Source organism: Trachurus trachurus, assembly GCF_905171665.1.
Source record: "Trachurus trachurus genome assembly, chromosome: 1".
In the NCBI taxonomy this organism is placed as follows: domain Eukaryota; kingdom Metazoa; phylum Chordata; class Actinopteri; order Carangiformes; family Carangidae; genus Trachurus; species Trachurus trachurus.
In genome coordinates, this window is record NC_139891.1 from 26,484,619 (window position 1) to 26,497,541 (window position 12,923).

Sequence of the window (12,923 nt, forward strand, 5' to 3'; positions counted from 1 at the left end):
ATGTTCTATTGCTTGGTCTTGACCCGCATACTTCAGCTGTTGCAGTGTATTATGAGATTTGTGGTGTGAGTAGTGTGAGAGATATATTATTACTAATAGAAATACAAACTTTTCTTGCGGGCCACATGAAATTATATTGTGTGCCGAATCTGGCACACTAAATACAGACTGACCACTGGTTATTTTTACTGTACAAAGACTAAACAGATTCATTTTAACAGAATATTGAAGGTAAATTGTTTGCTCCAAACTCCTATACAGGCATGAACTCATTCCTGAGCTGCTGAACATTTGATAATACTTTATTGATGGGAGATAATGTTCAAAATAAAATAATAGACTAGGATTAATATCAAATTAATTCAAGCTTGGCCTGGCTTTCGTTTTCGTCTGGTTTCGGGTTTACACACGTTTCTGTGTAATCCAATTTCAACCGCCTCACTTAATCCATTTAGAGCTGGTTACCCAGGTACCACATGATCCCATCCTGCCTCCATAACGAAGATGCAGCGGAGGTTTCTGCAGGACGCTTATCTAGAAAATTCCACTATACCAGAAACTTTTTAGGGCTGGTTCAATGTTGGTGAATCATAAAACCAGTTAATGTTATTCAGAAAAAACACTCAAATAGCTTACACTGGTACTGTCTAAATGCATGTTCTTCTAATCGTCTAATATTAATAAGTGCAAAAACAAAGACTTTCTGGCTTAGTGCACCCTAGTTTTGCATGATTTCTGTCTTCACCCTTGAGTTGTGCAGAGCTCATGTAATCAAAGGGTTGTAAACTGGTATTACTGAAGTGCGCTCTGCCCCCAGAGTGCCCAGTTTGTCATCCAGCCTCATCACAAGTCACATCTCATAAACAGATTACTGCAGTTAAAATGCAGCTGTGTCTCAGGCAGCCGCTGACTCGTCACCTTGCCGCCACTACAGGTTGATGTTTCTCAGGTTAAATTGACGGGAAAATGTGCCTGAGGGGAAATTTCTTTTCCGCTTCTGCTTTCTATCTCTCACCCTTGTCAAACACATTTACAGTCAAAAGAAAGTCATGTCTTCACAGTCGAGCTGAGACTCTGTTGAAGGATTTTAGACGAACCAAAATCGCGGGTTGTCTCTCCTCCTCTGGATTGATGGCCTGCTGTCATGAAGGTGAAAATTATGCCTCGAGTTTTCTCATGGATGATCTGCCTGCAGAAAGTGAAACACTACAATTTTCTTTTTTGTTTGTGAGAAAGACATAAACTTGACCAAAAACTTTTTCTTAAGACGCCCACAATTATAGGAGCCTGCAGCATTTCATATTAAAACAGTGGTGTTATTGGTATGAAGTCAAACCACATCTGCAGAAACTCTCCATGCAGGAGCAAGTTCCTTCTTTATGTATCAGCACCAGGTAGGTTCATTAGTCTGTATGATTATTATTATTATAGGGAGGAACAGTAATAGTGCCAGTATCAGTATCTGGACTCTAGTCGACCCCACTTCAAATACAAATATTGCAAATAACGGTAACACTTTATAATACTCGAAGTCCCACACTATGAAGCATTAGTTAAGCATTAATAAATACTGAATTCTTCATTTATAATGCATGAATACTCGTTGGTATGTAGTTTATAAATACAGCTAATGCTTATCAATGATGAGTAAAACATTTTTAACTGTTTATAAACTACATACTAATGAGTATTGATGTGTGATAAATGATGAATTCAGCATTTAATGCTTAATAGTGTGTCCTTATTATAAAGTGTTACCCAAATGACTCTTAATTCGAAGTAGAGCTTTTTAGTCAGCAGAGTGAATTTTATTTTATTTTGACAATCTGATAGACCCCCATGTTGTTTTCATCACAGCTACTTGAGATAAGGATGAGGAGGGAGATTTTTCTCTGACTGACCGAACAGCTTTCACTTGTATTGGAGTCATATTAGAGCAGGAGGATCTATAATTTGACCCAAGTGATGCAGTTATCCACTTTGTTCACCACTGTTAGTTAGAAATGTGAAGCCAGACACAGATCGTCGGCCTCAGAAAGTATGTTCACTCTCTCCCGTACAGATTTTTATCCTCATGTTGGTGGATGTGTGATGATGAATCTCACACATATTTTGCCAATCATCACCTCTACAATTTCTGTTCCCTCTCCTATTTGACTCCTAACCCTATCCCTATATATATTTATCTGAATGCTTGTCATGTCAATGGGATTTAATGTTTGGTAAAATGCCAAAATTATTCTCATGGTGTTTTAATTCCCTGAAAGGATCCATCTGAATTTATGTGTGTAGCTTTAGAAACTGCAGGTTATAAAGAACACTGAGTCCTGAGATGACATTGATTTCACCATGTATTGATCCGCCTGGTTCCTAAAGTTAAGTGGTGGTTTGGTATAAATCTGATGCTTTTTCTGCAGCTCTGGGAAAAATATCTACGGTATTTTTTTTAATTTTTTAAAAAATTTTAATTCAGAAGAAGAGCCAGTGTGATCTGAGCTTTTCTGCGGATGAGCTGGTGAGCTGGTTGGGCTTTTTGATGTGGACACGGCAGCCAACCCATCATTTTCCCATCAGCTCACAGATGTTATAAATACACATTACGAGGCGGCTCCTGAGGCTTCACTCTGAGACAGATGACATCATGTTTAATGTTTTTATGACAAAATTAGTTCAGAGAAAGAGAAAATATGCTGCATATAGTACAGTCTGTTACCTGCTGCACACTATAAATAACATCCATGGGCTGTGCTTTAAGATGTCCAGACAGAGGACAACAAGTCTCTGAATCATTTCATTCAGGACTTTTCATATGTTATTTATTCAGTGGTGCTGCAGTAAGTCTTTCCATTGTTTATTATCGTGTTGGCTCCAAATGTTAAAGCAAACACATACTGTCAAAAACAAACAAACACCAGAGTGAGTCAGTGTGAACCACATGCCCTTGGTTCACTACGGTACTAGCCCATTGTGCCAAAAATACTTTGAATGTATGGTATGGTATGGTGTGCAGTCCTTATGGAAAGGTAAAATTATGAGCCAATAAATCCAAAATACACTGGGATATACCGGAAAAATAACACAAAGCAGCAATTATGAGATACACAGAGTCAAAATTTCTAGACAAAAGTGAAACAATTCTGTCTTGATGAGTAGAAATAAGTTAAAACAAACAAAAAACATACTCAAAATTCTGAATTATGGGGGGGGGGGAGAATATAAGTAATTATAGTCATTTTTAAATTTGCTTTTAATATATAATTTGGTTTGTTTTATACTGTTTTATTGCTGTTTTTAATTGTATTTCACTCTGGCTTTGCTCTATTTTATGATTTTTAGAAAGTTAAAGTTTAAGCATTTGTAAAAGTGTTTACAAATAAAATGTATTATCATTATTATAAAGCCACATACAGTCCAAAAAGTCCCAGAAAATAAGGTAAACTGACTTTCTGATGTAACATTTCTGGTTGTCTGTTATTAGTCCCATTATTGTGAAGGTGGTTATTATGACATAATTGAACCAAAAAAAGTGTCATAAGATAAAATGATGAAAGGATATCCAAATGCTCAATGGTCAACTTTAGTGTGACATCAATGTTCTCAAAAACGCTTCTGATTATTATTCAGCTCTGTATAAAATTGACAATATTTCCTGCAACTTTTCTTTATTCTAATAAAAACTTTCTTTTTTTAAAATGACCTTGTTGATTAAACCTGTGCCAGGTTTAGGGTTTCACAGACAGCTGTTAAGTCTGTGTGGAAACTTGAGTGTTTGGAGGAGAGTGGGTGGCTCGTTTCATCTTCCCCCCCTCCTCATCCTCCTCCTCCCTGAATCTCGCGAGATTTTGCTTCAGTCTGTGCACACACCGAGTAGACCGCTACCGTCCTGCTGTGCCAACCCGGTCTCATCACCGGGTTGACGGGCAGACACACACAGGGAGAGAGGAGAGAGAGTGGGGGACTCGGAGCAGCAGCAGCAGCAGCAGCAGCGACAAAGGGAGCGAGCGGCCGGGCAACATGGAGCTCATCAGCCGGGTAAGAAAAACCACTAACCAGCTCCTGACTGTTATTATTTCTCCTTTCTCAGACAGATATGATCATGCTCAGACTTAATTGTCGTATAGTGAGACATAAAAGGGGAACAGAGCAGAGCCGGGCTTTTTTTTCTTTCTTTCTTCTTTCTTCCACCTCACACACAGGCAGCGTGATGACACAGAGAGACAGAGGACACTGTGGAGAAATATAAGTTTGGTGCGTGTGTGTGTCGTCGGTCGGTGCTGTGCTGCTGTGTGTGTGTGTGTGTGTGTGTGTGTGTGTGGACTGAAGGGAAAGTGACCATGAGCACCAGAAGAGCGAGGGACAGTGTCCGGAGCAGCCGGCGGGTGAATGGGCACATTGTAATCTGTGTACTGTATGAATTAAGGCTGTTTTCCAACCCGAGCACTGGGAGGAGGAGGAGGAGGAGGAGGAGGAGGAGGTGATGGTGAGAGACCACTGGAAAAAAGAAAGAACATTTACTGAATCAAACACTTGAACAGGCTGCAGCCCCTCTCCTAACAAAGAGTGTGTTCATGTTTACCTTCATACCAGACTTATTACTAATATAACATGATGTATTTTTGATTTTTGATTTTTTTTTTGTACATTTTGCGCGCGCGTGTGTGTGTGTGTGGGTACAGCGCGTGCCAACCGTGACACGAGAGTTTGAGGATGTTAATTTCTCAAAATAGGCCTCCTTCCCTCTCTCTCTTTCTCTCTTCAGTCAACGTGGAGTTTGGATTTAAAACCTAGTGGAAAAAAACACCGCAGACTAGAAACCAATAATTTTCTCTGTCAAAATATGAGCCGGAGGAGTTTCTGCTGCTCCACTCTGGGTTTTTTTTTTTTGTGTGTGTGGGTTTTTTCCTTCTTCCTCTTCTGGTTTTATTAGGAGGACCCTCGGTGTTCTTTTCCACTATGCCCCCGGATAGCAGATTGTTTTCATGGAACAATAACGGGGGTAAACCCTCCAGCAGCAGGCAGCTCTGGGCTCTTGAATCCACTTCCACCCCCACGACCGACCGCGTTTGTTCACATCTCCGTGACAGCTGAGCGCCCCGGGCGGAGCTTGAGGTTCCCACGGCCCCTGCATGGGCAACTAACTCCTCACTGGGCCAAAACACCACCACCACCAGTCATATCAGATAACAGTAGACCTGTATTATGTCACATTCATTTGGAGATTAATCAGATCAAGCACACACACAGATGAAGTCTTGAGTTGATTTGGCAAATACCAGTGTGGGAAGAAAAGAAACATAGATATTAATAGTGTAGAGGGCACACTTGCTGCTAATGAGGAACTGAGTGCAGCTAAGGGATTTTACAAAACCCAAAATACTTTTAATAAAGCATGAGTCAATTATGTAGTTAACTATTTATATATGCAATTGGTTACACATTTAAAATGATGTGTCTTATGAAAGAACTTTTAGAGTAGAGCGCCCCACCTAATGTTTCCTATTGGTAGAACATGAGCATGTTTAATATCATACTTTTAAACCCTAAATAAAATATTTTCCACAATTGTAACTCTGTAAATAACCCAAACCCAAATATTGTGAAACTCCCCCAACACTACACTACTGTACACACACAGGGACGACAGACAGACTGACTTCCTTTGTTCACTGTGTACTGGGTTTAATCTGTGACAAATGACAATGCATCATTTTTTCATTAGGCTACATGTTTTATTTATATAAAAAGTCTTGATTTTCAAAGTAAAAGCCCTCCTGTGAAATAAATGTAGGATAAAAAGTCATTTTTTTTCAGTATAAAGTAGCATAGTACAAAATGCACTTAGCTTGATGACCCCCCAGTGAGTGTCTCCTGTTTACTTCTCTATATCTCTGGTATCAAACTGCTTCTGTGTAATTTCCTCTTCTTGTGTTGCAGCAATAGCCACGACTCAATCCTTTTACTTCACTCTGCAGTCTCTAGTGGCAGGGTCGGCCTCTCTCTGTTTAACATTTCCTCTTTCGTTCTCTTGCAGCCGGCAGACAGGAAGCGCCTCCTTCCGTAATGTGGGGGTCACTATGGAGTTGAGATAACCTCTTCCTCTTTTCTTGGCCAATCACGGCTGTGAATGTGATATTATCATGGGTATTTGGCGCGGTCTACGAGTGGCGTTCGTCCTGGGCTCTTTGTTCATGATCCTGCTGATCATTGTCTACTGGGACGACATCGGGGGCTTCAACCTCTATCCGCTGCAGGACCACAAACGCCGGCCGCTTCAGGCTGATCCCTGCCCGCGGACGACTGCTGCTGCGGGCTCTGGCCTGCCCTCTCCCTCCGCCAGCAGAGGCCAGAGCAGCCCCTCCCTCACCATTCCCACCACCGCTTCCAGTACAAAACCCATCATCGCTGAGGGGACGAGAGGGGCAGCCGGGGAACAAAAGCAAGAGGAGAAGGAGGAAGAGGAAGAGGGCAAACACGAGCAGAGGAAGGCGGAAGTAAGGGAGGATGAGGATGAGGAGAAGGAGAGCAGTCACACTCCCGCCGAGGACAGGGAGCAGGAGACGAGGAAGCAGAGGATCATGGATGTTTGTTCAGGACGGGACAATGTGGAATTCACTGGAAGGACTCGGGCGTTTGAGCAGATTCCCAACCGGGAACTGGATCACCTGATAGTGGATGATACACACCAGATCATCTACTGCTACGTTCCCAAGGTACAAGCTGAGTGAGTGAGTGTGTGAGTGTGTGTGAGAAGACGTAGGTGGTGAGTGTATGAAAAATAGCAAGGAAGTGAGAGGACAAACAAATGTTTTTCTTCATCTGATCCAAACACACAGTGTCTCTTGTCTTTCTGGGCATCTTGTGTTTTACTTATTCCTCTTTCCTTCCTTCCTTCCTTCCTTCACGGCTTGTTCTCCACTCAGGTGGCCTGCACCAACTGGAAGAGGGTGATGGTGGTCTTGTCTCAGTCTCTGATCTCGCCCTCCTCAGGAAAACCGTACACTGACCCAGAGGCTGTACCTCCGGACCTCGTACACAACTCCTCCCTTCACCTCACATTCGCCAAGTATGTGAGACACACACACGCACACACGCACAGAGACAGAGACGGTCAATACTCATGGCCGTCTTGTTAAGTTGCAGTAGTGAAGAAGTTTATTCAGACAGCAATAACAGTATAAAGACACTACAGTGCCCAATTTAATTATGTAAATGTGGAGTGGTTTTAAGTTTAATCTCTAACTATCCATCCATCATGTTAAATCATGTTCAATTTATGTAAAATCATGATGTGTTTCAAATTATTTCCTAACCCTTAAAGGGATAGTTCAACATTTTGGCAAATTGGCCCATTGCCACAATCCCTATAGTCATAGCAGTAGGTTCGTTACCTTTAATTGTCGGTGCAAGCTATTTTAGCTATTTTTGCTCAGAGCTACGCTACGGAGGCTAATGGGATTTCTTGGTTTCCCTCATCAAACTCATCAAATACACAATCCAACAACTCAAAAACGCTCTGGTGGACAAGTTGCTTTGATTTGAAAATCTTTCATGTCCCCGGAGGGCAATTTGGTTTGCAGCAAAAGAGTCGAACACAGTAGATCTCACATAGCACACACAATAATACAATAAATGCATATAAACACATGCAGTCATCACAGATTACAGTACTGTACATCGTTCCCAACAGGTTCGCCTACAGTGTATTGAGAAATCTAATGGCAGACAGGACAAAGGATTTTAAATATCTAGGGAACATATACCTCCTCTTAGATGGGAGGAGTCGAAACTCTGCATGAAGAGGGTGGAGAGGGTTTGCCAGAATGGCCCTCGCCCTCTGAGTGGCTGTGACTTAATAAACATTATCAAGGTCATTCAGGCTAATGCCAATTGTTTTTTGGCAGAGTTGTGACCTGCACATTCACCACGCTATGAGATAATAACAGAATGTTACGAGACGGAGTTGTTTTAGAGGTAAATGAATGCAAAACAGCTGATGCGCGTTCCCGTTGGGGGCAGTTTTTCAGCAAGCAGTCTCTGCATTTACCTCTAAAACAAACATTCCGTTATTATTTCATAGCGTGGTGAATGTGCAGGTCACAACTTGTCCACCAGAGCGTTTTGGAGTTGTTGGATTGTGTATTTGATGAGTTTGATGAGGGAAGCCAAGAATTCCCATGAGCCTCCGTACAATTAAAGGTAACGAACCTACTCCTAAAACTATAGGGATTATGGCAATGGGCCAATTTGCCAAAATGTTTAACTATCCCTTTAAGATAAAGTGTAACTGAAGCTAATAAACCAGTAGTTCCCAACCTTTTGCAACTCACAAATCTCAAAAATGTTGGCAACCTACAACAGACCAAGTCAATTTTTTTAATGTAAAACAGTACAATAATACAATACTCCAGAATAGTCAAATGTAAACATGGATGTGTTTCAAACTGTTATTATATGACATACTTAAATGTACATAAATATTTGCCACCAATGCCGAGTTGATTGAAAATGCTAACTGATGCTGACCATTAAATTGTGTCATTGTAGGAGCCATAACCTTGATTTTAAAACTAACATAAAAAATCCAAATACCCTTGACAATGTGCCACCAACAAAAATACTCTCATAGAATCAATTATCTGACTATCAATTAAACGTCAATTAAATTTATTTTTCCTGTAAACTCTCTCATCCTAACCACTGTTTCACAAATGTCCAATTAAGTTCCCATTATATCTCAATTTGAAAGTTTTGATATGAGGTGATATAATTATAGAAGAAATTACAGAAACAACCTTCAAACAGCCCCACTTCCTCTGTGTAATTTACACATAATTGTAGAATGGGAATTCCTCTGCTCGTGGTTAAACCCCCCACGACGTTCCCAGAAACAGCACTGAGGACATTCATGTGGTTTTTTAAACAATCCTCTCTCACTAAGGATGCTTTGATTTGTCACGATAGGGGAAGCACAGGTGTTGGTAATAACGCTAACGACGGCTCTGACAGTGAGCCAGCATGCACATTAGCAGCAGGGCCCTGAAACTTGGGCGGCTTAATGGAATTCAACCATCATTAACTTCATCATTTACACCTGTGCTGCTCCCACTGTGACAGGTAAAAATGTCCTCCTCCGTGGAAAAGGCCTCCGGGAGCTAAAAACCCTGGTTTAGAGTTGAGATTCATATTTGGAGGAGCTGTATTAAGAATTAGCCTTTCACTAAAATGAGAGGAGTCAACGAATAAAGACAAAAACAGGAAATATACTGTAATAAATGTGATACTAATGTTGTATTAATGAGTAACATTTGTTCAAAGATGTCTTTCCTGGGAAAATAAAGGTTAAATAAAAGTGTATTTGACCAAAACAGGTTCAGGTGATGCACATTTGTAATTACGACAAAGTACAGTCAATGCATGGACAATATTATACATAAATCCATGTGACTACAAAAGAGCAATTTATCCATGAAGTGTCCAAATAATAAAAAAAATAAAAAAAAGTATTTTCCTGCAGGACACAGTGATAAATACATGACTTTTTGACATTTTAGAAAATATGTTTATATCACAAAGACCCCATTATAAAACTTCATATCCTCCAGTCAACATGGAAAGCAGAGAGGCTAAAAAATGTGCGACTGTACAGCCAAACACCTCGGTCCAACAGTGACAACAAAGGAAAAACCAGCCAGTAAACCAGGGTGTGAACTCAGAAGCTAATGTCTTCAGCCTCTGGGTTGACACCCTGATTTACTGGCTGACTGCCATAAATCAAAGATGCCAGCTCCGACAGTGAAAATGAGCCCATCTGGAAATATTAACAGGTTCATGGTTTTCCAATCATCCTAATAATCCATCTTCTAAAACTTAAAACAGGGACCTTCATTGCTAAGCAAAAGCTACGTGGTTCTGTTTTTACATCAGTTGTACAATGACACTTTAGATACTGAGTTATAGTGAAACTGTGTTCGACAAACTGTCCGTGGGCTCAAGGAGTTATTTACTGAGTTGACACTTGGAAGAGGAGAGTGGAAACGACAGGCGGGGCTTGGTGGTGCAGCACAGACAGACCTTTCTCTACCCCTCGGGAGCCGTCTGTGTTTGGATATGAGTGTTTGAACATATGTTTTTCCGTCTGCACAGAAAATCTCTCATCTTATTACCCCTTTTTTAGGCCGTGTTTCTTTGTTTTTGTGGTTGTTTGGCTTTGTTTTCATGTCATAGAGACATCAGCAAATCTTTTTCTGCGATGTTTGACTGGCAGAACTGTCAAGCTTTATAATTACAGCTTAATAGAAAGAGACAGTGATGTTAATAATAGGATATCCCTCATTGTGTTCTGTGTGTGTGTTTCCCCCATGCGTGTCTTTTACCAGGTTTTGGCGCCATTATGGTTCTCTGTCCCGCCACCTGATGGCACTGAAGCTCCAGCATTACACCAAGTTTCTGTTTGTGCGAGATCCCTTTGTACGCCTCATCTCTGCCTTCAGGAACAAGTTTGGGAGGTGTGTTTCATGGTGGAGAGCCCGAGAGTGTGTATGTGTGTGTGTCTGTGCATGCACACTGCTTTAAGGCGGAGGAATGTGCTTCACTTTTGATTAAACAGAAGCTCCTTGATTACTGAATTATTTAAATGTATGTGTGTGCGTGTGTGTGTGTGTGTTTCAGGCCCAACGAGGACTTCTACAAGCAGTTTGGTTCAGTCATGCTGCGTCGTTATGCTAATGTGTCTGGGAGTTTGCCAGACACAGCGGCCGAGGCGTTTGCAGCTGGAGTCAAACCCACGTTTCAGCAGTTTATCACATACCTGCTGGATCCAGAGACGGAGAAGGAGAGCATCTTCAACGAACACTGGCGGCAGGTATTTGTCTCACTCAGACACCAGCAGAGAAAACCTGCACTTAGCTACAGTATTACAATTAGATTTTTTTTTTAAAAGATGATTGGAGTTAGTCGTGGATTTACAATATACACAACAAAGTCTGTGCTGCTTCTCACTTGTCTGAATATCTGAGTGTCATTTACACTGTGTGTCTCAATTTCTTACTTTGATCCATCACAGTTATTATTCTACAAATAATTACAGAGTGGACTAATGTTGACATTTCGCTGTTTTGACAGTTATAATATAAGAAATGAATTCATCATCTTGTCCTAATAAGAAAGATTAAAGGGACATCTGCACCATTTGAACATCACGGCCAAATCCAAATAGATTTTCTTTTCTTTCTTTTTTTAAAATCGAAATGTATTTTTTCCTGATCTGTTTCCCATTTTGTTTTGTCAGCTGCTGTTGAAGCCATGGCAACAACCTTCCTTTTCTTTTCTTTTCTTTTTTTCTCAGTACAAGCAGATTGTTCATTTTTGACATGTGTTGAATGGGTGAATAGAGCCTGTCCACACCACACAAAAAGGACTCATTTTAATTAGCATGGTGGGATTTTTAATGGCTGACTCATTATTGATTTGGGAAAAGGTCGGTCTTATCATTTAAACTCCATTTCATGTTTCATTCACTAATGTGGTTTTCAGCCTCTAATCCTGTTTTTATATATTCTGTTCCTTTTGTTGCATTTTCTCTTTGTCACAGATACATTTAAACGTGTGATGTATTCAGTTCAGCATCCTAACATTACATTTGTGAATGCATACCTAGCAATATAATATAAATGCAATACAATGCTACAGTATATAACGACGGTGGTTAATAGGACATGCACAGTGAAGTGCAGACCTGTGAAGCTAAGTGAAGTTAAGTAAAAGAGGTTTAAATAAATAAATAAACATCGTATGCTGAGGAGGGCGACATAGCCAAAAGCATTTGGAGTAATAAACAGAGAGTGGAGTTGTGTTTTTCATGTATGCTAATGCAGTATGTGTACACACACAGTGCAAACAACCAGAGGTGGATATTATACAAACAGTTTTTAAAAGTATCTTCCTTGCTGTTGTGTGTTTCAGGTGTACCGTCTGTGCCATCCATGCCAGATAAAGTATGATTTCATCGGACGACTGGAAACCCTGGAAGCCGATGCCGATCATCTGCTGAAGCTTCTGGAGGTGGATCATCTGCTGCGCTTTCCTTCAGGAGCTCGAAACCGAACGGCAGCCAGCTGGGAAAGAGACTGGTTTGCACAAATTCCTTTAACGATGAGGAGAGAACTGTACAAGCTATATGAACCAGACTTTGAGCTGTTTGGTTATCCCAAACCTGACAGCTCACTCCATTAGTAATCCACACGGAGCCAAAGGCCTGGGCACTGCACTGTGTGTAGAGCCCACACCTCACCTACCTGCCTTTAAAGACCAGTCTATGATGCTGTTTGTTTCATTTGTTTTGTGCATACCTCAAATGACAAAAAGGGCCTGCCAGTATTATTTTATTTTTGTCATCATTTCATATCTGAAGCAAACGCGCTTACAAGTTAAGTTATACGAGTCTGTTTCCCCATGCAAATGCACTTTGAATAGTATTTTGTGAATAGTATTTTGGTATATCATGGGGAAAGGGCTGCAGCGAACGGTTAGCTGGCATTTCTGAGGGTAAATATGTTGCAGAAAAATAAAGAGTTTTTGTAAATGTTTGACTTTCTTTTCTAACTTGTTTCTAACTTGTCTCTGTGTGTGTGGGAGGCAGCGGTGGAGTAGAAGTATTCAGACCTTTTATGGATACACAATTAGAAATGAGTAACAATCCTGCACAAAAGCTTGTCCGGTCAAGTTGGAGCCTCTCAGGTTATGTTTAACTTTAATTTAATTCAGTTTATAAGTGTTAAACACGCTGGTGAATTAAATATAATTACTTTGAGCCTTTAGGGCAGGAACAGGAAGCAACACTGATATGTTTTATCATATCAGGATTGTGTGTTGCTTCCAACCAGTCTGGCCGATCCCACATGAGATTAGAAGACTCCGTCACAATG

General features: G+C 40.7%; 1 protein-coding gene across 1 annotated transcript; it reads left to right on the forward strand.

Moving 5' to 3' along the window:
* The first annotated feature begins 3,857 nt into the window (after window positions 1–3,857).
* LOC310986037 (carbohydrate sulfotransferase 12-like) lies at window positions 3,858–12,385 on the forward strand. Its single transcript, XM_083971749.1, has 6 exons — window positions 3,858–4,032; window positions 6,032–6,710; window positions 6,921–7,063; window positions 10,377–10,505; window positions 10,669–10,861; window positions 11,962–12,385. Exons 2-6 carry the CDS (start codon window positions 6,138–6,140, stop codon window positions 12,229–12,231), a joined length of 1,308 nt encoding a protein of 435 aa, XP_083827875.1. The 5' UTR covers window positions 3,858–4,032; window positions 6,032–6,137; the 3' UTR covers window positions 12,232–12,385.
* Window positions 12,386–12,923: the final 538 nt, after the last annotated feature.